Here is a 27,136-nt window from a genome sequence, read left to right as displayed (position 1 = left end):
GGTGAATGCTGTCCAAGTTGCATGCCATCTTGGACAATGAATCGCATCCATTCCATAATGTACTGGTTAGGCACAGGAGTACATTCAGCCAGAGACTCATTCCACCGAGATGTAACACTGAGCGTCATAGGAAGTTATTCCTGCCTTGGCCATCAAACTTTACAACTCCTCCCTCGGAGTGTCAGACACCCTGAGCCAATAGGCTGGTCCTGGACTTATTTCCACTTGGCATAATTTACCTATTGTTATTTAATTATTTATGGTTTTATATTGCTATATTTCTACACTATTGGTTGGTGCGACTAACGAAACCCAATTTCCCTCGGGATCAATAAAGTATGTCTGTCTGTAAGGGTTTAGTATCTGGCGATGCGTTTCAGGTTATGGAATGGCTGGTGGGATGTGTTTTGGATCAGGGAATGTGTGGTGTGTATGGTTATGGGATGTGTTTAGGGTTTAGGTCTGTTTTGGGTCGGGATGTCTTCTGGGTGTGTAAAGATACTGGATGTGTTTAGTGGCAGGATGTCTAGGGTTAGGGTGTGTGATATTAGGGTCAGGGGATGTCTTCTGGGTGTGTAAAGATACTGGGTGTGTCTAGGGTCATGGTGTGTAAGGACAGTGGATGTGTTTAGTGTCCGGATGCTTAGGGTTAGGGTGTGTGAGATTAGGGTCAGGGGATGTCTTCTGGGTGTGTCTAGGGTCATGGTGTGTAAGGACAGTGGATGTGTTTAGTGTCTGGATGCTTAGGGTTAGGGTGTGTGAGATTAGGGTTCGGATGTGTAAGATTAGGGATATGTGTGGGGGCAGGGTTTGTGTTTAGTGTTGGGGTCAGAATCTTGAATGAGGGGGTAGAGGTTCCAAGGGCTGGTTATTTAAAACTGAGCAACATGGACATTTCTTCCCATCTGGTGTGAAGGGGCTACTGCACAGGACCGAAAGAAGCTGCAGAAGGTTGTAAATCTCATCACCTCCATCTTGGGCACTAGCCTACAAAGTACCCAGGACATCTTTAGGGAGCGGTGTCTCAGAAAGGCAGCATCCGTTATTAAGGACCTCCAGCACCCAGACATGCTCTTTCCTCACTGTTGCCATCAGGTAGGAGATACAGAAGCCTGAAGACACACACTCAGCAATTCAGGAACAGCTTCTTCCCCTCTGCCATCCAATTCCAAAATGGACATTGAAGCTTTGGACACTACCTCACTTTTTAAAAGTACAGTATTTCTATTTTTGCACATTTTAAAAATCTATTCAATATACATAATTGATTTACTTTATTATTATGTTTCATTTTCTCTCTCTACTAGATTATGTCTTGTATTGAACTGCTACTGCTAAGTTAACACATTTTACGTCACATGCCGGTGATCCTGATTTGCCCTTACCCCATCCTCTGCCGCAATACCAGGGATAGGTTCCTCTTGTCCTCCTCTACCACCCTCCTGCCTTCGCGTCCCGCGCACAATTCTCTGTAACTTCTGCCACCTTCAACGGGATCCCACTACCAAGGACATCATTCCCTCCCCCACTTTCTGTTTTCCGCAGGGATCGCTCCCTAAGCGACTCCCTTATCCATTCGTCTCTCCCAACCGATCTCCCTCCTGCACTTCCCCTGCAAGCGGAACAAGTGCTACACATCCTTGCTCACTACCATTCAGGGCCCTAAACAGTGCTTCCAGGTGAGGTGATACTTCACCGGTGAGTCTGTTAGTGTCATCTACTGTGTCCGGTGCTCTCAGTGTACTGGTGAGACACGATGCAGATTAGGAGACCGCTTCGCCGAGCACCTAATGCAGCATCTCCCTGTGCCCACCCGTTTTAATTCCACTTCCCATTCACAATCCGACATGTCAATCCACAGCCGCCTCTACTGTCGCGATGAGGCCACACTAAGGAACAACACCTTTTATTCCATCTGGGTAGCCTCCAACCTGATGGCATGAACATTGATTTCTGGAACTACTAGTAATGCTCCCCCACCACCACCGTTATTCCTCAATCTGGTTTCCCTGTCTCACCTTACTACCTTATCTGTTCCTGTTTCACCTGCCCATCACCTCCCTCTTGTGCCCCACCTCTTCCTTTTCTTCCATGGCCTTCCTCTCCTGTCATATTTCCCCTTCTTCCAGGTCTTTTTCTCTGTTACCAATCAACTTCCCAGGTCTTTACTTCAGCCCTCCCCTCCCAGTTTCTTCTTCCCATCCCCCCAAGCTTCTTTCCTGAACTTTTCTTTCCATATTTACTGTTGAGTTCCTCCAGCAGTTTGTGTGTTGCTCTGGATTTCCAACATCTCGTCAGTCTCTGGGATTTTCTACCTCGGACAGCTGTGGAGACCGGATCATTAGATATAGTTAGAGTGTTGGCTGACCAGGTTTTGGGAAGATGTTGAAGAGGCTCTGATTGGGTCAGTTATGGTCTTATTTCCAGCCGGGAACTGAATGGTCCTCTCCTGCTATTTTCTCACCTTTCACGGCTTTTCCTCTTCAGCAGCTCCTCCGTGTGGGAGAAGATATATTCAGCGCAGTCTAAAATGAAAAATTAGGTCTGACCACGTTAATTCACAGTGCAGTCAATCACCTGGACAAAGGAAGGTACTTGTAACTGTCACAAACAAGAGAAACTGCAGATACTGGAAATCCGAGCAACACACACACAATGTTGGAAGAACTCATCAGGTCAGGTCTCGGCCCGAAACGTCGACTGCACTCGTTTCCAGAGATGCTGCCTGGCCTGCTGAGTTCCTCCAGCATTTCGTGTGAGTTGTTTGTAACTGTCTGTGGTGGGTAAACGATGGAATAAAGACAGGAATTGCAACAACCCCGAGAAATTGATAGAATTAGGACTGAAAGCGGAGGGAAAGACAGAATCAGATCTTCTGTCACTACCATAAGTCGTGGTTTTTATGGAAAAAAATCCGATAAGCTGGGAGAGGAGGTCATTGGTGAATGGTTACTGGGGGAAGATGGGGACAGTACACCAGGCTAATAAGGGTTATGGGAGAAAATCGGGGGCGGACAAGTCACCGTCTGAGCAGTGGACTCACTCCAGGATCAGTGCGAACCAAGACCGGTCACCCTGGGGCTCTCAGCCCTGACCTTGTCGCTGTAGCCTGGACCAGAACACGGGACAGCAACTTTAACCATCTACCCACCTCGCCCTCACACTCAGCCTGCCCCGCGCCCATCATGTTGCCGAGGCCGCCCTCACACTCAGCCTGCCCCGCGCCCATCATGTTGCCGAGGCCGCCCTCACACCCAGCCTGCCCCGCGCCCATCATGTTGCCGAGGCCGCCCTCACACCCAACCTGCCCCGCGTCCCACCCAAACACCCACATTGCCCCGCGCGTCGCCATGTTGCTGAGGACGCTTGCCCTCCAGCTTCGCCTGTGTCGGTTTCACTCGACCGCCCACAGGTCGTCCGGGGCCAGGGTGGCTGTGGTGAGTGTTTGGGGAGGAAGGGGACTGTCCGAGTCCCGGGGTGTTGCGCGGGCAGATAGGCCGAGGGCCCTGGTGGTGGTTTGACCGGAGCGTCCGACTGGGGGCGGAAGGGCTGACTGCTGAACTCCGACCTGGGGTAGGAAAGAAAGTTCAAAGTAAAGTTTATTATCAGAGTGCATACATGTCACCACGGGACAACCAAGGCATTCTTCTTCTGTAGATTGAATTTTTTGAGTATGTGACTAAACATATTGATGAAGGAAGAGCAGTAGATGTATGGATTTCACAGCTTTGTGGGCCGAAGGACCTGTATTGTGCTGCAGGTTTTCTATGTTTCTAAATCTATAGGACAGTAACTGTAAACAGGATCAATGAAAGAGCGAGAGCGCAGAAAACAACAAACTGCCAATGTAAATATAAATAAATAGCAATAAATAACGAGAGCATGAAGTAACCAGATAAAGAGTCCTTAAAGTGAGATAATCGGTTGTGGGAGTACCGGAAATAGAATGAATGTAGTTACCCCTTTTGTTCAAGAACCTGACGGTTGAGGGGTAATAACTGTTCTTAACCATGGTGGTGCGAATCCTAAGGCTCCTGTACCTTCTCCGAAGCATTCGGGCTCTCAGCCAGACTATGTAACAGTTTCTTCCCCCAAGCTATCAGACTCCTCAATACCCGAAGCTTGGACTGACACCTTGCCCTATTGTCCTGTTTATTATTTATTGTAATGCCTGCACTGTTTTTGTGCACTTTATGCAGTCCTGTGTAGGTCTGTAGTCTAGTGTAGCTTTCTCTGTTTTTTTTTACATAGTTCAGTCTCGTTTTTGTACTGTGTCATGTAACACCATGGTCCTGAAAAACGTTGTCTCATTTTTACTATGTACTGTACCAGCAGTTATGGTCGAAATGACAATAAAAGTGACTTGACTTCTACCTGATGGCAACAGCGAGAAAAGACATGGTCTGGGTGGTGAGGATCTTTGATGATAGATCATAAACACCAAAGAGATTCTGCAGATGCTGGAAATCCAGAGAGAAACACATACAATGCTGGAGGACCTCAGCAAGTCAGGCAGCATCTATGGAGAGGAATTGGTAGTTGATGTTTTGAGAAAAACTCATGTCTTCTTCCCCCTTTATTTGCAGTCCTGATGAAGGGTCTAGGCCTCTTATGCTAGTGATGGATACATCTTTAGTTCCTGAATTCAGTTGGCTCATTACTTGCAAAATGCTGGAGGAATTCAGCAGGTCAGGCAGCATCTATGAAAATGAATTAAACAGCTGCTTCTCCGAGGATGGTTACCTGGTCATGGTGGAGAGGTATGCGAGTTTCTGTGATCCCAAGAGCAATGCCGTTTGGAGTTTAGCGCCTGGTAGGGTCACCACTGGCGTTAAGATCAAGAGAGAGGCTCCAGACAAAGAGCGGATCCAACTGAGACCTCAGCAGTGGAGCTGCCAGAAGATCATGACACATCACAATGGCAGTGAGGATGGAGAAATTCTCCAGTCTTCTTGCATTGCATGCCACTGGACCCTGACCCTGAACTGCAAAGGACTGTTGGGTGGCTGCCCCTGTGATCACTCAAGTCGAGTCTGATCTTCGAAGGGAATAACCCACTGGGAGAATCTCATTCTTGACTTGGGCAGGTAGTATTAGTGTGATCACTCGAGTGGAGTTGGTTAAGAGAACAGTACCCTTAGGCTGGAGTATTGCGCCAAAATGCATTACAAGTAAAATGACCGACTAAACTACGGTAATCACTTCCGAATACACTATACCCATAACCTTCCTCAGGTGCCTAACCAAGACCGGCTTGCAGTCCTCTATTATATCTGATTCTAATACCACCTGAGGCTAGGCACTCCGTTTATAAAAACGTCTCCTTAGAACTGACCCCCCCCCCCCCACCTCTCACATTCAGAGCATGTCCTCTGGTGTTAAACATTTGGTGTATCTGATGCTGTTGTGTTCCTGCAGGTGCTGTCAGGCTGTGGAGTGTTTGATGGCACCGAGATCCATGAGGCCTCAGCGTAAGAATCTCTTTCATTTTGTGCCCAAAACTTATTTTGTTGCTGTGAAATTGTTGAATTGTTTAATCTGTGGTGATCCTGTGTGATGGAACAGTGTAGACGGAGCTTCACTCTGTATCTAACTGTCCCTGTCCTGAGAGTGTGTGATGGGACAGTGTAGAGGGAGCTTCACTCTGTATCTAACTGTCCCTGCCCTGGGAGTTTGTGATGGGACAGTGGAGAGGGAGCTTCACTCTGTATCTGACTGTCCCTGTCCTGGGAGTGTGTGATGGGACAGTGTAGAGGGAGCTTCACTCTGTATCTGACTGTCCCTGTCCTGGGAGTGTGTGATGGGACAGTGTAGAGGGAGCTTCACACAGTATCTAACTGTCCCTGCCCTGGGAGTGTGTGATGGGTCAGTGTAGAGGGAGCTTCACTCTGTATCTAACTGTCCCTGCCCTGGGAGTGTGTGATGGGACAGTGTAGAGGGAGCTTCACTCTGTATCTAACTGTCCCTGCCCTGGGAGTTTGTGATGGGACAGTGTAGAGGGAGCTTCACTCTGTATCTGACTGTCCCTGCCCTGGGAGTGTGTGATGGGACAGTGTAGAGGGAGCTTCACTCTGTATCTGACTGTCCCTGTCCTGGGAGTGTGTGATGGGACAGTGTAGAGGGAGCTTCACACAGTATCTAACTGTCCCTGCCCTGGGAGTGTGTGATGGGTCAGTGTAGAGGGAGCTTCACTCTGTATCTAACTGTCCCTGCCCTGGGAGTGTGTGATGGGACAGTGTAGAGGGAGCTTCACTCTGTATCTAACTGTCCCTGCCCTGGGAGTTTGTGATGGGACAGTGTAGAGGGAGCTTCACTCTGTATCTGACTGTCCCTGCCCTGGGAGTGTGTGATGGGACAGTGTAGAGGGAGCTTCACTCTGTATCTGACTGTCCCTGTCCTGGGAGTGTGTGATGGGACAGTGTAGAGGGAGCTTCACACAGTATCTAACTGTCCCTGCCCTGGGAGTGTGTGATGGGTCAGTGTAGAGGGAGCTTCACTCTGTATCTAACTGTCCCTGCCCTGGGAGTGTGTGATGGGACAGTGTAGAGGGAGCTTCACTCTGTATCTAACTGTCCCTGCCCTGGGAGTTTGTGATGGGACAGTGTAGAGGGAGCTTCACTCTGTATCTGACTGTCCCTGCCCTGGGAGTGTGTGATGGGACAGTGTAGAGGGAGCTTCATTCTGTATCTAACTGTCCCTGCCCTGGGAGTGTGTGATGGGACAGTGTAGAGGGAGCTTCACTCTGTATCTAACTGTCCCTGCCCTGGGAGTTTGTGATGGGACAGTGTAGAGGGAGCTTCACTCTGTATCTGACTGTCCCTGCCCTGGGAGTGTGTGATGGGACAGTGTAGAGGGAGCTTCACTCTGTATCTGACTGTCCCTGTCCTGGGAGTGTGTGATGGGACAGTGTAGAGGGAGCTTCACACAGTATCTAACTGTCCCTGCCCTGGGAGTGTGTGATGGGTCAGTGTAGAGGGAGCTTCACTCTGTATCTAACTGTCCCTGCCCTGGGAGTGTGTGATGGGACAGTGTAGAGGGAGCTTCACTCTGTATCTAACTGTCCCTGCCCTGGGAGTTTGTGATGGGACAGTGTAGAGGGAGCTTCACTCTGTATCTGACTGTCCCTGCCCTGGGAGTGTGTGATGGGACAGTGTAGAGGGAGCTTCATTCTGTATCTAATTGTCCCTGCCCTGGGAGTGTGTGATGGGACAGTGTAGAGCATATCTGTCAAACTCAAGGCCCGCGGGCCAAATCCGGCCCGCGGTGGAATTATCTTTGGCCTGCGAGATAATATCTAATTACTATTAAAGCTGGCCCCAGTAATCGAAGCGCCTATTGCGTATGATATGGCTAATGCTGAGTTTATTCAGGTACCAGGTTTTCAGGGGTTTTAGTATTTATTTGGCAGTCTTGCTCGGCAGTCTTCTTCATAAGAAACGGAATTTGTAAAGTGAAACACTTTGTAGTTATAGCAGAGACTGAGACACATGAGAGCAGGCTGAAAAAACGGAGGCAACGAAAGCTGCGTTCGCACGCGTCCGACTGATCCGGCCCGCATGAAGCTGCATTTTGCTCAATCCGGCCCGTGACCTAAAATGAGTTTGACACCCCTGGTGTAGAGGGAGCTTCACTCTGTATCTGACTGTCCCTGCCCTGGGAGTGTGTGATGCGATAGTGTAGAGGGAGTTTCACTCTGTATCTAACTGTCCCTGCCCTGGGAGTGTGTGATGGGACAGTGTAGAGGGAGCTTCACTCTGTATCTGACTGTCCCTGCCCTGGGAGTGTGTGATGGGACAGTGTAGAGGGACTTGTCTTTGGAATGTGGGTCTCTGCTCTCTCTGTTGTCTGAGCTGCTCTCTGACCTGAGCTGTTTTACCTTGACATAGGATCCTCGTCCACCTGAGTCGAGGAGGTGCGGACTTCCAGGTTTACGCCCCGAACGTGTCGCAGATGCACGTCATTGACCATGTAAAGGGGGAAGCAGCTGCAGAGAGCCGGTGAGTGCCCTTTACACCGTGACCTGATACCCCACTCGTGCTGCTTTTTCATAAGTGCAGTCTCAGAGCTATCATGGCGAATCTGAGATTCAAACTTGTATCGTCTATGTTACAGAAACAAACTCCTGTATCTCAGCTGCATTGTCTGGAACTGTGTGTGGGTCTGGTCCTTCTAACTGGGGGGGGGGGTGTGGGGGGAGTAGGGTACATGTAACTGGGAAGAGCAGAACAGCTTCAGTTAATTGATTCATGGGGTGCTGTGTTACTTGTATACAGAGAGATTGGGACTGTGTTTGTGTGTGTGATTTTTTCCCCCCAGTGAGGGTAAGTGTGTGTGTGTATATAGCATGTACTGTTTCTGCATAAATATGATCTAAAATGTGAACAAATCCTCACGTCGTAAAAATAAAGAGAACCCAATTAATTAAATAACACAAAATATATACTTGTTCATTTATTTATTAAGAAAAAATACCCAATATTGCATTTTTATTTTTGGAAAAAGTATATGAACTTTAGCTTTTAGTAACTGGTGTGACCCCCTTGTACATCAATAACTTCAATCAAATGTTTCCAGTAACTGTTGATCAGTCCTGCACATTGGCTTCAAAGAATATTAGGCCACCCCTCCTTACAGAATTGTTTCAACTCTAGGAAATCAGTGGGCTTCCTTGCATGAACTACTTGCTTCAGGTCCTTCCACAACATTTCTGCAGGATTAAGGTCAGGACTTTGACTCGGCCATTCCAGAACACAATTTTTTTTTCTTTTTAAACCACTCTATTGTTGCTTTACTCTTGTCTTTTGCATCATTCTCTTGTTACATTATCCAACTTCTATTAAGCTTTAGGTGGACTGCTACCCTGACACTCTCCTGTGAAATGGCTTCATACAATTTTGAATTCATTGTTCCTTCAACAATTGCCAGCTGTCCAGGCCCTGAGGCAGCAAATCAGCCCCAATCTATGATTCTCCTTCCACCATGCTTCACAGTTGGGATGGGGTTTTGGTGTTGGCATGCAGTGCTCTTTCTCCTCCAAACATAGCAGTGCACATTTCTGCCAAAAAGTTTCAACATTTGTTTCATCTGTCTACAGCATATTGTCCCAGAAGTGTTGTCGAACATCCAGGTGGCCTTTAGCAAACTTGAGACATGCAGCAATGTTTTTTTGGAGAGCAGTTCATGATGTCCTTCCATGAACACCATTCTTGTTCAGTGCTTTTCTTGTAGTGGACACATGAACAGAGACCTTACCGTGTTCTAGAGATCTCTGCAGATGTTTTGGTGTTACCCTTGTTCTTTTTCACCACCTCCTGCATTGCACGTTGTGCTCTTGGTGTGATATTTGCAGGATGTCCACTCCTAGTGAGAGTAGCAACACATGGAGAGTTTCCTCCATTTGTGTACAATTTCTGTGGACTGATGAATACTCAGGTCTTTAGAAATGCTTTTGTAGCCTTTTCCAGCTTCATGCATCTCTATGATTCTTCTTCTAAAGTACTCTGAAGTTGTTTTGATTGAACAACTGCACATAAAGGGAACTTTCTTGAGAAGAGCAGGTTCTGTCAGTAACCTGACTTTGTGTGTCTTTTTTATAAGGCAGGGCATCTCTACAACCCACACCTCCAATATCATCTCATTGATTGGATGGCTCCAGAAGGCATTACTCCAGAGGTTCACATACTTTTTCCAACAAATACATGTAATGTTAGATCATTTTCCACAATAAATATTTATGCAGAAATGGAGAAATTTCTACAGGGTTCACAAACCTTCTAGCACCACTGTATGTACAGAGCCTATGAAAAGTATTCAGCCCCTTGGAAGTTTTCATGTTCTATTGGTTTACAACATTGAATTGCAGTAGATGTAATTTGTTTTTTTTTACACTGATCAACAGAAAATGACTCTCGTGTCAAAGTGAAAACAGATCTCTACAAAGTGAACTAAATTAATTACAAATATAAAGCACAAAATAATTGATTGCATAAGTATTCACACCCTTCAAGTTAGTATTTAGTAGATGCACCTTTGGCAGCAATTACAGCTTTGAGTCTGTGTGGATAGGTCTCTATCAGCTTTGCACATCAGGACACTGCAATTTCCCCCCATTCGTCTTTACAAAACTGCTCAAACTGTGTCAGATTGCATGGGGATTATGAGTGAACAACCCTTTTCAAGTCCAGCCACATATTCTGAATTGGATTGAGGTCTGGACTCTGACATGGCCACTCCAGGACATTAACTCTGGTGTTTTTAACCATATAACAGCTACAGCACGGAAACAGGCCATCTCAGCCCTTCTAGTCCGTGCCAAATGTTTACACTCACCTAGTCCCACCGACCTGCACTCAGCCCATAACCCTCCATTCCTTTCCTGTCCATATACCTATCCAATTTTTTTAAAATTACAAGCCATTCCTGTGTAGCTTAGGCTTTCTGCTTGAGGTCATTGTCTTGCTGGAGAACAAATCTCCCAAGTTGCAGTTCTCTTGCAGACTGCATCAGCATTTCCCTGTATTTTGCTGCATTCGTTTTACCCTCTGCCTTCACAAGCCTTTCAGGGCCTGTTGCAGTGAAACATCCCACAGCGTGATGCAGTCACCACAATGCTTCACGGTAGGGTTGACGTGTTGTTGGTGACGTGTGGTATTTGGCTTGTGCCAAACATAGTGTTTAGTGTGATGGTCAAAATGCTCAACTTTGGTTTCATTAAACCATGAGACATTCTTCCAGCTGACTTCAGAGTCTCCCACATGCCTTCGGGCAAACTCCAGCTGAGATTTCATGTGAGTTTTTTTCATAGAAACAGAAAACCTACAGCACACTACAGGTGCTTCGGCCACAATGCTGTGCTGAACATGTATTTACATAGAAATTACCAAAGGTTACCCATGGACCTCTATTTTTCTAAGCTCCATATACCTAACCAGAGGACTCTTGAAAGCCCCTGTTGTATCTGTCCCCACCACCGTCATTGGCAGCCCATTCCACGCACTCACCACTCCGCATGAAAAACTTACCCTGACATCTCCTCTGTACCGACTTCTAAGCACCTTAAAGTTGTGCCCTCTCGTGTTAGCCATTTCAGCCCTGAGAAAAAGCCTCTGACTATCTACACATCATCTTATACACCTCTATCAGGTCACCTCTGATCCTCCGTCGCTCCAAGGAGAAAAGGCCAAGTTCACTCAACCTATTCTCATAAGGCATGCTCCCCAATCCAGGCAACATCCTTTCTATAGTTACCACATCCTTCCTGTAGTGAGGTGATCGGAACTGAGCACAGTACTCCAAATGGGGTCTGACCAGGGTCCTATATAGCTGCAGCATTACCTCTCAGCTCCTAAACTATGGACTCGGACCCCAAGATCCCTCTGATCCTCCACACTGCCAAGAATCTTACCATAAATACTATATTCTGCCATCATATTTGACCTACCAAAATGAACCACTTCACACTTATCTGGGTTGAACTCCATCTGCCACTCCTCAGCACAGTTTTGCATCCTATCAGTGTCCTGCTGTAACCTCTGACAGCCCTCCACACTATCCACAACACCCCCAACCTTTGTGTAATCAGCAAATTTACTAACTCATCCCTTCACTTCCTCATCTAGGTCATTTATAAAAATCATGAAGAGAAGGGGTCCCAGAACAGATCCCTGAGGCACACCACTGTTCACTGACCTCCATGCAGATTATGACCCGTCTACAACCACTCTTTGCCTTCTGTGGGCAAGCCAGTTCTGGATCCACAAAGCAATGTCCCCTTGGATCCTATGCCTCCTTACTTTCTCAATAAGCCTTGCATGGGGTACCTTATCAAATGCCTTGCTGAAATCCATATTCACTACATCTACGGCTCTTCCTTCATCAATGTGTATAGTCACGTGCTTAAAAAATTCAATCAGGCTCGTAAGGCATGACCTGCCTTTGACAAAGCCATGCTGACTTCCTAATCATATTATGCTTCTCCAAATGTTCATAAACCCTGCCTCTCAGGATCTTTTCCATCAATTTACCAACCATTGAAGTAAGACTCACTGGTCTATAATTTCCTGGGCTATCTCTACTCCCATTCTTGAGTAAGGGAACAATATCTGCAGCCCTCCAATCCTCTGGAACCTCTCCCGTACCCATTGCTGATACAAAGAACATTGCCGGGGCTCAGCAATCTCCTCCCTTGCCTTCCACAGTAGCCTGAGGTTATCTCGTCCAGTCCCAGAGACTTATCCAACTTGATGCTTTCCAAAAGCTCCAGCACATCCTCTTCCAAATGTCTATATGATCAAGCTTTTCAATTTGCTGTAAGTCATCCCTACAATCGCCAAGATCCTTTTCCGTAGTGAATACTGAAGCAAAGTATTCATTAAGTATGTCTGCTATCTCCTCTGGTTCCATACACACTTTTCCACTGTCACACTTGATTGGTCCTATTCTCTCACATCTTATCCTCTCGCTCTTCACATACATGTAGAATGTCTTGGGGGTTTTCCTTAATCCTGCTCGCCAAGGCCTTCTCATGGCCCCTTCTGGCTCTCCTAATTTCATTCTTAAGCTTCTTCCTGTTAGCCTTATAATCTTCAGGATCTCTATCATTATCCAGTTTTTGGAACTTTTTGTAAGTTTTTCTTCTTGACTAGATTTTCAACAGCCTTTGTACACCACAGTTCCTGTAGCCCGCCATCCCTTCCCTGTCTTATTGGAATGTACCTATACAGAACGCAACGCAAATATCCCTTAAACATTCGCCACATTTCTGTCGTACATTTCCGTGAGATTATCTGTTCCCAATTTATGCTTCCAAGTCCCTGCTGATAGCTTCATATATCCCTTTACTCCAATTAAATGCTTTCCTAACTTGTCTGGTTCTGTCTCTCTCCAATGCTATAGTAAAGGAGATAGAATTGTGATCACTGTCTCCAAAATGCTCTCCCTCTGAGAGACCTGACACCTGACCAGGTTCATTTCCCAATACCAGATCAAGTACAGCCTCTCCTCTTGTAGGCTTTATTTATATATAAAAATCAAAGGTTCCTGATCATACCTAACAAGCTCCACCCCATTTAAACCCCTCGCTCTAGGGGCATACCAGTTAATATTTGTGAAATTAAAATCTCCGTCCTTGTTATTATTACACCTTTCCAGAATCTGTCTCCCTATTTGCTCCTCGATGTCTCTGTTGCTATTGGATGGTCTATAAACAATACCCAGTAGAATTATTGACCTCTTCCTGTTTCTAACTTCCACCCACAGAGCCTCAATAGACAATACCTCTATGACTTCCTCTTTTTCTGCAGCCGTGACACTATCTCTGATCAGCAGAACCACATCCCCACCTCTTTAGCTTCCCTTTCTGAATTATCTATACCCGGCACTTGAAGTAACCATTTCTGCCCCTGAGCCATCCAAGTCTCTGTAATGGTCACAACATCATAGCTCCAAGTACTGATCCACGCTCTCAGCTCATCTGCTTTCTTCATGATGCTTCTTGCATTAAAATACACACATCTCAAACCATCGGTCCGAGCACATCCCTTCTTTATCACCTGCCTATTCTCCCTCTCACACTGCTTTCTCTATTTGTGAGCTAACCACCCCTTCCTCTGTCTCTTCAGTTCGGTTCCCACCCCCCAGCAATTCTAGTTTAAACTCTCCCCATTAGCCTTAGCAAACCTCCCCACCAGGATATTGGTTCCCCTGGGATTCAAGTGCAACCCGGCCTTTTTGTACAGGTCACACCAGCCCCAAAAGAGGTCCCAGTGATCCAGAAATCTGAATCCCTGCCCCCTGCTCCAATCCCTCAGCCACGCATTTATCCTCCACCTCATTCTATTCCTATACTCACTGTCACGTGACACGGGCAGTAATCCCGAGATTACTATCTTTGAGGTCCTGTATCTCAACTTCCTTCCTAACTGCCTGTAGTCTGGTTTCAGGCTCCCTTTTCCTACCTATGTCGTTGGTACCAATGTGTACCATGACCTCTGGCTGTTCTCCCTCCCGCTTCAGGATATCTTGGATGTGATCAGAAACACATCAGGACCCTGGCACCTGGGAGACAAACTACCATCCGTGCTTCTTTCCTGCATCCACAGAATCACCTGTCTGAACCCCTAACTATAGAGTCCCTTATCACTACTGCCTTCCTCTTCCCTTCCTTACCCTTCTGAGCCACAGGGCCAGACTCTGTGCCAGAGGTTTTCTGTTTGCCTCTTCCCCAAAAAGCTGCAATTGGTGAAGCACCAGGGCAACAGTTGTTGTATGTGCAGTCTCTCCCACCTCAGCCACTGAAGCTAGTAACTCCTCCAGAGCTGTCATCGGTCTCCTGGTGGCCTCCCTCACTAGTCCCCTTCTTGCATGATCACTAGTTTTTGAGGATGGCCTGGTCTAGGCAGATTTAAAGCTGCATCATATTCTTTCCATTTCTTAATGATTGACTTAACTGTACTCCAAGGGGAATTCATTGACTTGGGAATTTTCTTGTATCCATCTCCCGACTTGTGCTTTTCAATAACCTTTTTTGCGGAGTTGCTTGGAGTGTTCTTTTGTCTTCATGGTTCAGTTTAGGATACTGACTCACCAGGAGTTGTATCTTCCAGATACAGGTGTGTTTTTACTTCGATTATTTGAAACACCTTGGCTGAACACAGGTCTCCAAAAACATATCTATTTAACTAATTTTCTGACTACTAAAACCAATTGGCTGCACCATTGATGATTTAGTGTGTCATATTAAAGGGGGTGAATACTAATGCAATCAGTTATTTAGTGTTTTATATTTGTAATTAATTTAGATTACTTTGTAGAGATCTGTTTTCACATTGACATGAAGGAGTCCTTTTGTTGATCAGTGTCAAAAAAGCCAAATTAAATTGACTGTAATTCAAAGTTCTAAAGCAATAAAACATGAAAATATCTGAGAGGGTGTGACTATTTTCTAAAGGCACTTTGTGTGTGTTTGTGTGTATATGTGTTGAGAGGTGTGTGTATATGTGCTCAGACTGTGCTTTTCATTTCCTGATTCCTTTTGTCAGGAACGTTCTGGTGGAGTCGGCAAGAATTGCCCGTGGTCAGGTTCTGGATCTGGTCCATCTCCAAGCCGAGGATCACGATGCTGTCATCTTCCCCGGTGGATTTGGGGCAGCCAAGAACCTGTGAGTGATGAAGCTGATTCTCGGTGTTGTGGAGATTGTCAGGGGTGAGAGAAGTACACACACGCTCCCACCCTGTGTCTGTATCACACACAGTTTATTCACTTGCCAGCCTGCTGGGATCACCGTGGTCTGCAGCTTTGTCACTGGCCTGTTTGTGCTTCAGCCGCAGCCTCCTGACCTTTGGTCATGCAGTGCAGAGGGATGAGGGTCATTCACAGCTCCAGGCAGCAGGTAGTTGAGGACTCTGACTGCCTGCCCCTCTTCCGGGGTTACATCCATGCCAGAATGTCTCTGGAGGAGCCTGTGGTCTCTATGGTATTACAGGAAAGATACTAGCATGAATAGGAGATAGACTAGCAGGTGTCAGAGAGTGGGGAGAAAAGGGGCAGAGATGATAAATCTGTGATGATGGAATGGCGGAGCAGAGTCAGTGGGTCAAATGGCCAGATTCTGCTCCTCTATCTTATTGTCGTATGGCACATTGGGGGATTTAAGGGATTAGTGGGGCCCGAAGAGGCTCGAGTGGGTAGTAGATAGTGATACAGTGGATTCTGGTTAATCAGTTAACTCTTAAAGAACAAAAATGAATTGAGAAAACTGCTGGAGTTTATTTGTTTATTTGGGGCTGCAGACTGTTCTGAACAGTTTCGAACTATGTCAACCGCATGCACTTGTGTGTCTTTTAGACACTACACTGTGATTAGAGCAAACAGTTTTTAAGTAGCATCTGTTGCATGAGTTGTGTACAAAAAGCAGTGTTGGTGAGATACAAGTAGACAGTTCACTGTGGTTTCAGGCATTCAGGCTTGGCTGGGAGTGAAAATGAAATATTTTCACTACTTCAGCATGTTAGGAACTATGAAGAATTTGAAGGTATCAACAATCATCTTGAATGTACAATGAAAATGATTTGGAGGATACAAATGTAGAAAGCATTGTATGAAGGCAGTCCATTACCTGCACTAAATGCTTGATTGTGTTCTAATTTGTTCTGTATTTCATTGAAATACATAATTTATTATGCAATTAAGTGGTAGTTTATCTTTTTTCTAAATATCCTTGGAGCGGTGGAGGATGAGAGGTGACCTGATAGAGCTGTACAAGATAATGAGAGGCGTTGATGGTGTGGACAGTCAGAGGCTGTTTCCCAGGGCTGAAATGGTTAGCACGAGAGGGCGTAGTTTTAAGGTGCTGGCTGGGGAGTAGGTACAGAGGAGATGTCAGTGGTATATTTTTTTACTCGGTGAGTGCGTGGAATGGGCTGCCAACGACAGTGGTAGAAACAAATACGATAGGGTCTTTTAAGAGACTCCTGGATGAATACATGGAGCTTAGGAAAATAGAAGGCTATGGGTAAGCCTAGGTAGTTCTAAGGTAGGGACATGTTTGGCACAGCTTTGTGGTCCGAAAGGCCTGTATTGTGCTGTAGGTTTTCTATGTTCCTATCTTTTTAACTATTTCATGAAACTTTGGCTAATAGGGCAACTGCTTAATTGGTCCAAAATTTACTGGTCCTGATGTATCCAAAATAACTGGATAAGTCACCTGGACCAGGTGGATTACATCCCAGAGTCCTGAGAGAGGTTGCTGAAGAGATAACAGATGCATTGATCATGATTTTTCAAGAATCACTTGATTCTGGCAAGGTCCCGGAGGACTGGAAGATGCAAATGTCACTCTCACTCTTTAAGAAGGGAGGAAGGCAAAAGAAGGGAAATTAGAGGCCAGTTAGCCTAACCTCAGTGGTTGGGAAGGTGTTGGAGTCTATTATTAATGATGAGGTTTTGAGGTACTTGGAGACTAAGGATAAAATAAGTCAAAGTTGGCATGGTTTCTGTGAAGGAAAATCTAGCCTGTCAAATCTGTTAGAGCTTTTCGAGGAAGTTACAAGCAGGGTGACAAAGGAGAGGTAGTGGATGTCATTTACTTGGATTTTCAGAAAGCATTTGATAAGGTGCCACACATGAGGCTGCTTAACAAGATAAGATCTCATGGCATTACAGGAAAGATACTGTAAAGATAGAGGAATGGCTGACAGGCAGGATGCAGAGAGTGGGCCTTTTCTGGTTGGCAGCCAGTGTCTAGTGGTGTTTCTCGGGGGTCAGTATTGGGACCACAACTTTTCACATTGTCTGTCAGTGATTTGGTAAAGGAGTTGATGGCTTTGTGGCAAAGTTTGTGGATGATGTGAAAATGGGTGGAGGGGTAGGTAGTGCTGAGGAAGCAATGTGTTTGCAGCAGGACTTAAACAAAATGGAAGAATGGGCAAAAAAAGTGGCAGATGGAATACAGTGTTGGGAAATGTACGGTAATGCATTTTGGTAAAAGGAACAATAGTGCAGACTATTATCTAAATGGGGAGAAGGTTCAAACACCAGAGGTGCAGAGGGACTTAGGAGTGAGTCCTTGTGCAAGTCTCCCAGCAGGTTAATTTACAGGTTGAGTCTGTGATAAAGAAGGCAAATGCAATGTTGGCATTCATTTCAAGGGGAATAGAATATAAAAGCAAGGAGATAATGCTGAGCTTTTATAAGACACTAGTCAGGCTGCACTTGGAATGTTGTCAACAGCTTTGGGCCCCATATCTCAGACAGGGTGTGTTGTCATTGGAGAGGGTCCAGAGGAGGTTCACAAGGATGATTCCGGGAACAAAGGGGTTAACCTATGAGGAGCGTTTGTCAGCTTCGGGCCTGTACTCACTGGAATTTAGAAGCATGGGGGAGGATCTTATTGAAACCTACCAAATGTTCAAATGACTAGATAGGGTGGATGTGGAGAGGATGTTTCCTCTGGTGGGGGTATCTAGAACTAGAGGGCACAGTCTCAAGATTGAGGGGCGACCCTTTAGAACAGAGGTAAGGAGGGATTGTTTTAACCAGAGAGTAGTAATCTGTGGAATGCTCTGACACAGACTGAGGTGAAGCCCAAGTCAGTGGGTATATTTAAAGCAGAAGTTAATCATTTCCTGATCAGTTGGCATCAAAAGATTTGGCAGGAAGGCAGGTGTATGGGACTGAATGAGATCCAGGAACAGCCATGATGGAATGGCAGAGCAGACTCAGTGTGCTGAATGGCCTAATTCTGCTCCTATATCTTAATGGTGCAGTGCGAATGATGGTTCGGGTTGTGTTTAGGTGACAGGTGGGAGGCTAAGAAGAAGAAATGTTTGAATGCTTCTCTTTCAGAGAAGGAGAGGATGGTTACTGTTAAATCAGACCCAGAGACGGGGACGACTCTGTATTGGAGGTCAACATGCCTCAGCATATCTGCAGCCTGAGGTGGTGGAGAGATGTGTCCCCTGAGACTGGGGATCAGGTGCCACATGAGGAGGTAAAGTTATCCCTGGTAAAGGCTGTATGTTTAGAGTTTCTCCTCCCAGAGCTGGAGGATGGCCCTGTTATACAGGGCGTCCTCCGGCATCTCCTGAACATCTGTCCTCCGGACTGGTGAGCAGTGCCACTGTGGGGAGGCAGACGCCTTCAGTTGAGACTGTACACTCAGTGTACGTGTTCTCTGGGGAGTGGCAAAGCCCTGTAGAACAGGGGCCGTCTGTGGGTGGAGGGTCACCAGTGGGATTAGTTTTCTAGTTTGTTGCCTCATTCGAGGCCAAGTTCTCTGTTGAGCGTCTGGCCCTGGTGCACGAGGAGAACTGGAGCAACCCTGGATTGCCACCCTATGTAGCTATTCAGAGAGAGGGTGTCCCAGCGGCTGAGGAGTGAGAGGACTCTCCTTGCACTGATCCTGGGGAGGGTAGCAAGGGTGTGGAGGTCAGCATGGCCCAGTCACATATGGTGTGGTGAGCTGTCCTGCAGGAATGCTCACGTTGTCCTTCAATGACCCTCCAAAGTATTTCTTGTACAGGCTGCTTCTGCATGCCTTTCCTTTCCTTTCCTTTCCTTCGTCTGGCGACAGAGTAGGCCCCAGAGGAAATCTCTTCATGTGGGGTCCTTCCCCTGTACATTGGGGATCTGGGGTGGAAGATGTGGCATCGGGCAGTAGTGTTCAACAGGTTTTTAAGCAGTTTCACTGACACCCGGTCCACCTGTCCATTCTGTGACCGGGAGGAGTCGGTGTATCTGGAGTGTGAGAGGTTGCAGCCCCTGTTTGAGTATCTGAAGGGGCTGTTGCTCAGGTTCTGGTTGCTCTTCAGCCCTGCGCTCTTTATATACCGGCACCCAGTATGGAAGGGGGAGGGTCTCCTGGTGGGCTTGCTCCTGGGCCTGGCCAAGATGGCCATTCACAGGTCTAGACGGTGGAAAGTTGAGGGATCTGTCAGGGCCAACTGCCTGCTCCTCTTCCAAGGATATGTTCGTGCCCAGCTGTCCTGGGAGAGGGAGCATGTGGTCACACTGGGAAAAGTGGGGGATATACAGGAGCAGTGGTTCCCCCAGGGAATTGCCTGTTTTATAGTAGTAATCATATTTTAATTTGAATTTATTCACTGTTTTGTAAATACTTAATGTTTGTACTCTGTGTATTTTCTATGTAAATAAACTTTAGCACGAATAAACTCTTCTTGGGCTTCCATCCAGGTACAGGTACATGAAAGTGGCAGAGTTTGTCATTGAAATGTCAGTTAGAATTGATACCTGTACCTGGCTGGAAGCCTGAGAAGAGTTTGTCATATACGGGGGGAAAGCACTGGGTCCTTTTTTAAACTTTTGTAGTTTTGTAAAAACAATGAGCAGTAGGATATGAGGGTCTGTCACTCTGACCTTTGGTTTAACAGCGTCTGTCTGTCGTCCCCACAGCTCGACATTTGCCACAGACGGGAAGGACTGCCAAGTGATTCCAGATGTCCACAGAGTTCTGACCGAGTTTCACAAGGCACAGAAACCCATTGGGTTAGTGTGCTGGGTTACTGTATAATGACGAGGGAGCGAGATGAACTTTGTTAGAGAAGTGGAAGTGATTCTCATTTCCACTGTCCCATTCACTGAGATCATGGCTGTTGCACTACAGATCCATTGTCTCAGACCACCCTTAATTATTTACTGTGATCCCTCTCTGATGGCACACAGTGAACATTTTAGGAACAGCTGCTTCCACTCCACCATCAGATTTCTAATGGTCCATGAACACTGCAGGAAGTAGTTTATTGATCATTACAGAATGTCTCTCTGGTGCTTCCTGCTCTCTCACCTCCCCCTTCCCCTTTTCCCAACCATGATTCCCCTCTCCCTGTCCCCTTCACACTCTCAGTCCACAATAGAGACCTGTATCAGGATCAGGTTTATCATCACTCACATATGTTAAGAATTTTTTTTGCAGTAGCAGTACAATGCAATTACTACAGTACTGTACAAGTCTTAGGTGCTCTAGCTATATAGATGTGCCTAAGACTTTTGTACAGTACTGTATCTCACTATTTTGGTCACTTTTTGCACTGCTTATTTACTCTTTTTTGTTTCTTACTGTAACTTACAGTCGCTTATGTATTGTACTGCTGCCACAGAACAACACACTAACACCTGTACACATGCTTGTTAATGCAAATATCTAATCAGCCAATCGTGTTGCAGCAACTTTATGCATAAAACATCAGAATGGGGAAGAAATTTGATCTACATGAATTTGACCGTGGAATGATTGTTGGTACCAGATAGAATAGTTCGAGTATCTCAGAAACTTTTGATCTCCTGGGACTTTCACGCATAATAGTCTCTAGAGTTTACAGAGAATGGTCCAGACTGGTCCAAGCTGAAAAGAAGATGACAGTAACTCAAAAACAATACGTTATAGCAGTGGTGTGCAGAAGAGCATCGCCGAATACACAACTTACCAAACCTTGAGTGGATGGCTGACGGCAGCAAAGGGCCATCAACATACACGCTGTGGCCACTTTATTAGGTACAGGAGGTAAAGTGGCCATTGACTTCATATCAGTGATGATAAACCAGATTCTGATTCATTGATACCCAGAACTCTCCAGATGTTAATCGATATCACCCTCGTATTACCTCTCCCCGATTCATTGACACACAGAACTCTCCTGATGTACATCGATATCACCCTCGTGTCACCTCTCCCCGATTCATTGATAATGAGAACTCTCCTGATGTACATCGATATCACCCTCGTATCACCACTCCCCCGATCATTGACACACAGAACTCTCCTGATGTACATCGATATCACCCTCGTGTCGCCTCTCCCCGATTCATTGACACACAGAACTCTCCTGATGTACATCGATATCACCCTTGTGTTGCCTCGCCCCGATGTTTAACCAGACTGATTTTGTCTCAGGTTGTGTTGCATTGCCCCAGTGCTGGCTGCCAAGGTGTTACCTGGGGTAGAGGTTACAGTTGGCCATGAGGAGGACGAAGGTGGGAGGTGGCCGTACGCAGGAACGGCAGCTGCCATCAAGGCCATGGGCGCCAAGCACCGAGTTACTGAAGTGGATATATCCTTTAGACCGGTCACTCTGCATAGAAATGGTTGTGGGTGATGGGCTGCACGATGAAAATTGGGTGCTGGATGGCTATGAGGCACAGAATCAGAATTAGACCATTCAGCCCATCAAGTCTGCTCCACAATTCCATCATGGTTGATTTATTATCCCTCTCAACCCCATTCTCCTGCCTTCTCCCCATAACCATAAGACATAAGAACAGAATTAGGCCATTTGGCCCATCGAGTCTGCTCCACCATTCAATCATGGCTGATCTGTTTTTGCCCTTCCTCACTCTTACTCCTGGTCTTCTGCCTGTAACCTTTGATTCTGTGGCCAGTCAAGAAAATCAATCTCTGCCTTAGATACACCCAACAACCTGGCACTCACAGCTATCTGTGGTAATAAATTCCATAGATTTACCACCCTCTGGCTAAAGAAATTTTACTGGATCTCTGTTTTAAATGGATGCCCCTCTATCCTGAGGCTGTGCCGTCTTGTCCTAGACTCCCCCACCATGGGAAACATCCTTTCCACATCTACTCTGTCTAGGCCTTTCAACATTTTGAAAGGTTTCAATGAAATCCCCCCTCATCCTTCTAAATTCCAGTGTGATAACCCTTTCATTTCTGGAAACATCCTTGTGAACCTCCTCTTAACCTCTCCAATGCCAGCAGTTCTTTTTTTTAGATGAGGTGCCCAGAACTGTTCACAATACTCAAGGTGAGGCCTCACCAGTGCCTTATAAAGCCTCAGTATCACATCCCTGCTCTTGTATTCTAGATCTCTTGAAACAAATGCTAACATTGCATTTGTCTTCAACTCCTCTCACTCATCTGCAAGTTAACCTTTAGGTTGTTATGCACAAGGACTCCTAAGTCCTTTTGCAGCTCAGATTTTTGAGTTTTCTCCCCGTTTAGAAAATAGGCTACACATATATTTGTACTATCAAAGTGCATGACCATGCATTTTCCAACATTGTATTTCATTTGCCACTCTTTTGCCCATTCTACTAATGTCTAGGTCCTTCTGCATCCTACCTGTTTCCTCAACAGCATCTGCCCCTGCACAATCTTTGTACTATCTGCAAACTTGGTAACAAAGTCATCTATTTCATCATCCAAAGCATTGATATACAGCATAAAAAGAAGCAGTCCCAACACTGACCCCTGTGGAGCACCACTAGTCACTGGCAGCCAACCAGAAAAGGATCCTTTTATTCCCACTCACTGCCTCCTACCAATCCACCAATGCTCTAACCAACTTAGTCATTTTCCTGTAATACTACGGGCTCTTAACTTGATAAGCAACCTCATGTGTGGCACCTTATCAAAGACCTTCTGGAGGTCTAAATATACACCATCCACTGCATCCCCTTTATCTATCCTATGTGTAATCTCCTCAAAGAATTCCAGCTGGGTCGTTGGGCAAGATTCTCCCTTAAAGAAACCATGCTGACTTTGTCCTATCTTGTCCAGTATCTCCAAGTACTCCATAACCTGACCCTTAACAATTGACTCCATCATCTTCCCAACCACCGAAGTCAGGCTAACTGGTCTATAATTTCCTTTCTGCTGCCTTCCCTCTTTCTTAAAGAGTGGAGTGACATTTACAAATCTCCAGTCCTCTGGCACCATGCTCTGGTCCAATGATTTTTGAAAGATCATTGCTAATGCCTCCACAATCTCTACCGTTACCTCTTTCAAAACCCTTGGGTGCAGTTCATCTGGTCCGGATGACTTGTGTACTTTTAGGTTTTTCAGCTTTTTGAGCACCTTCTCCCTTGTGATAGTAACTGCACCCACTTCTCTTCCCTCACACCCTTTAGCATCTGGCACACAGCCAGTGTTTTCCACAATACAGACTGATGTAAAATACTTAATTAGTTCATCTGCCATTTCCTTGTCCCCCATTATTATTTCTCTGGCCTAATTTTCTAGCAGTCCTATATCTATTCTCATTGCTCTTTTATTTTTCACATTTTAAAAAGCTTGTACTATTCACTTTGATATTGTGTTCTAGCTTTCTTTAATATTTCATCTTTTTCCTCATGATACTTTTAGTTGCTGTCTGTAGGTTTTTAATAGTTTCCTAGTTCTCTGTCTTCACACTAATTTTTGCCTTTTATGCCCTCTTTTTTGCTTTTACATTAGCTTTGACTTCCCTTGTCAGCCATGGTTGTACTATTTTGCCATTTGAGTATTTCTTCGGTTTTGGAATGCATCTATCCTGCACCTTCCTCATTTTTCCCAGAAACTCACACCATTGCTGCTGTGCTGTTGTCCTGCCAGCAGCTCCTTCCAATTTACTTTGGCCAACTCTTCTCTTATACTACTGAAATACTGTTATGTCAGACTTTACTTTCTCCCTATCACATTTCAAATTGAACTGGATCATATTGTGATCACTGCCTCCTGAGGGTTCTTTTACCTTAAGCTCCCTAATCACCTCCGGTTCATTACCTAACACCCAATCCAGTATAATTGATCAACGACAAACTGCTCTAAAAAGCCATCTCTTAGGCATTCAACAGACTCACTCTCTTGAGATCTATAACCAACCTGATTTTTCCAATTGACCTGCATGTTGAAGTCTCCCATGACTATCATAATGTTGCCCTTTTGATAGGCCTTCTTTATTTCCCATTGTAATCTGTGGTCCACATTCCAGCTACTGTTGGGAAGCTTGAATATAACTGCCATTAGGCTTCTTTAATCCTAGCAGTTTTTTAACTTAATCCACAAGGATTCAAAATCTTCCGATCCTATGTCACATCTTTCTACTGATTTGATGACATTCTTTACAAGCAGAGCCAAGCCACCCCCTCTGCCTACCTTCCTATCCCTCTGATACAACATGTAACATTGGACATTCAGCTTCCAACTGCAACTATCCTTCAGCCACGATTCAGTGATGGCCACAACATCATTCCTGACAATCTGTAATATTGCAACAAGGTCATCCAACTTTTTTCTTATACTCCTCGCACTGAGATACAACACTTTGAGTAAAGTATTTGCTACCCTTTTTGATTCTGCTTCCCTAATGCATTGATACTTATCCTGCTGGCAGCAATTTTGTCTTGTCACCTGCCGGCCCTTCCTGAAGTCTGCATACTATCTTTTTTTTACCATCTTCCCTATCCTGAGACCTTTCACTCCAATTCCCAACCCTTGCCAAATTAGTTTAAACCCTCCCCAACTGCTCTGACAAACCTGCCTGTGAAAATATTGGTTCCCTTCGGGTTCAGGTGCAACCTGTCACTTTAGAACAGGTCATATCTACCCCGGAAGAGATCCCAATGATCCAAGAACCTGAAGCCCTGCCCCTGACACCAGCTTCTCAGCCATACATTTATCTGCCAGATCATCCTGTTTCTACCCTCACTGGCTCGTGGCACCGGCAGCAATCCAGAAATTACTACCCAGAGGTCCTGCTTCTCAGCTTTCTACCTAGCTCTCTAAATTCTCTTTTCAGGACCTCATTGCTTTTCCTTCCTATGTCACTGGTACCAATGTGTATCAAGACATCTGGCTGATCCCCCTTCCCCTGCAAAATGCTGTGGAAGCTACCTGAGATATCCCTGACCCTGGCACCTGGGAGGCAACATAGCATCTGGGTGTCCCGTTCATGTCCACAGAATCTCCTGTCTGTTCCCCTGACTATAGAGTCCCCTATCAATACCACTTCCCTCTTTTCCCTTGCACCACAGACCCATGTTCAGTGCTAATAGCACAGTCTCTGTGGCATTTCCCTGGGAGGTCATTCCCCCCCCCCCCCCCACACACAACTGTATCCAAAGGGTATACTTATTTTTGAGGGGAATGGCCACAGGGCTGCTCTGTTCTAACTGCCTATTAACATTTCCATTTCACCTGACAGTCACCCAGCTACTCACCTCCTGCAACTTTGGGGTGACTACTTCCCTGTAACTCTGATCGATGATCTCCTCACTCTCCCGTACAAGCCGAAGGTCATCCAGCTGTTGCTCCAGATCCCTAACACGGTCTTCAAGGAGCTGCAGCCGGATGCACTTCACGCAGATGCTCCCTGGGAAACTTTGGGTCTCCCAGGACTCCAACATCCGGCATGAAGAACACACAACAGCCATTTACTACACCAGGTACAGTAAGGGGGGGAAAAGGGAACCTTAACAGAAACTTACCAGGGTGAACGCCTCTTTTGAGCCAAAGCCTGACACACCTGCTTTCACCACTGGCCTACTCCCAACAGTGGCCGCCCCTCTTGTCCCTTCTATACTTTTTAAAATGCGTCACTGACCTGCGAGAAACCGCACCGCTGTGGCCTGCTCCTGCTGCTGAATGGACCATTCAGAATGAGCTTGAGTGCCCATAAAGCTTTCCTTTTAAACAAGGATCACCGAATTGCAAGAAACCTTGTCGCTGTGGCTAATCACAAACCTATCCACCACTGCTTTAAATGCACCCAGTGACTTGGCCTCCACATGTGTCTGGCAGTGAATTCCACAGGTTCACTACCTTCTGGCTAAAGAAATTCCTCCTTATCTCTAAATGGAAACCACTCTATCTGACTCCCCCACTGTAGGAGGCATCTTCTCCACATCCACATCCACTCCATCTATAAGACGTTAAGGCCATAAGATAGAGGAGCAGAATTAGGCCATTTGGCCCATCAAGTTTGCTCTGCCATTTCATGGTGGCTGATCCAATTTTCCACTCAGCCTCAATCTCCTCCCTGTTCCCTTTATCCCTTCATACTCAGGACCTTTCAATATTCGATAAGCTTCAATGAGATCCCGCCCCTCATTCTTCTAAACTCCAGAGCTGTCAAACACTCGTCACACATTAACATTCTTATTCTTGTTTGTGAACCTCTGGTCCTCTCCATTGCCAGCACATCTCTTCAAATAAATGATGATTGTGAGTGTTGGTTCCTCAGTGGTGACATTAGGTACTTAGGCCTTGGGACATCCTCGGTGTCAGGGTTTCCTGGAATGGGGTATCCCTGGGTATCAGATTCTCTGGGTTGTATTTCTCTGCTATTGGTTCCTGGAAATGGGGTTTCCCCTGGTGTGTGGACTCCCTATGTGTTACAGTGCCCTGAGTGGGAGATGTTACTGTGTCATTCTCCTTAACGTGTCCTCACCAAGCTCATGTGGATTTGGAGAACAAGATTGTGACAACTTCGGCCTTCATGTGTGAGACTAAACTTCATCAGATCTTTGATGGGATTGGTGAGATGGTGCAGAGAGTCCTGAAGCTGACAGCGAAGTGAGGGAGAAGTGGGGTGTGTGTATCTGTGTCCTTGTGTGTGCATGAGAGATTTTGTGTTCATCTGTGCGTGTGTGTGTTTGTGGCCCCAAGTGTGCACACGTTTCTATTCCCACGCAATTAACTGTAGCTAATTGCTGCTTGGGGTGATTCCTGACTGTTACAGAGCGAAGCCCTGCCCTGTTTTCCCATGTACACGCGTGATCTGCCACTGTTTGCCTTAATTAAGCTGTATTGATTTCAGTAATTGAAAGGATTATGTACTTGTGTGAAAGCTATGCAATAATGTCTCATTAAACTGCTGTGATGTGAATTGCGCGTTGGCACTTACT

The 27,136-nt window shown here is 46.0% G+C and overlaps 1 protein-coding gene across 1 annotated transcript; it reads left to right on the top strand.

Annotated features, from left to right (window-relative positions):
• Positions 1–3,293: 3,293 nt before the first annotated feature.
• gatd3 (glutamine amidotransferase class 1 domain containing 3) lies at positions 3,294–27,117 on the top strand. Its single transcript, XM_073044754.1, has 7 exons — positions 3,294–3,437; positions 5,419–5,471; positions 7,887–7,997; positions 15,039–15,158; positions 19,910–20,002; positions 21,408–21,564; positions 26,680–27,117. The coding sequence occupies exons 1-7, from the start codon at positions 3,351–3,353 to the stop codon at positions 26,806–26,808; spliced, it is 750 nt and encodes a 249-aa protein (XP_072900855.1). The 5' UTR covers positions 3,294–3,350; the 3' UTR covers positions 26,809–27,117.
• Positions 27,118–27,136: the final 19 nt, after the last annotated feature.

This window comes from Hemitrygon akajei, chromosome 5 (assembly GCF_048418815.1).
Source record: "Hemitrygon akajei chromosome 5, sHemAka1.3, whole genome shotgun sequence".
Taxonomy (NCBI): domain Eukaryota; kingdom Metazoa; phylum Chordata; class Chondrichthyes; order Myliobatiformes; family Dasyatidae; genus Hemitrygon; species Hemitrygon akajei.
The sequence above is the reverse complement of the archived record's forward strand: the minus strand, read 5'-3'. Positions and strand labels throughout refer to the sequence as shown.

Excerpts from the sequence above, each read along its gene's own strand:
- gatd3 (XM_073044754.1), top strand. The coding sequence starts at position 3,351 with ATGTTGCTGAGGACGCTTGCCCTCCAGCTTCGCCTGTGTCGGTTTCAC. Across the intron at positions 3,438-5,418 it reads CCGGGGCCAGGGTGGCTGTG|GTGCTGTCAGGCTGTGGAGT; the intron begins GTGAGTGTTTGG and ends GTGTTCCTGCAG. Across the intron at positions 21,565-26,679 it reads ACCGAGTTACTGAAGTGGAT|CAAGCTCATGTGGATTTGGA; the intron begins ATATCCTTTAGA and ends ACGTGTCCTCAC.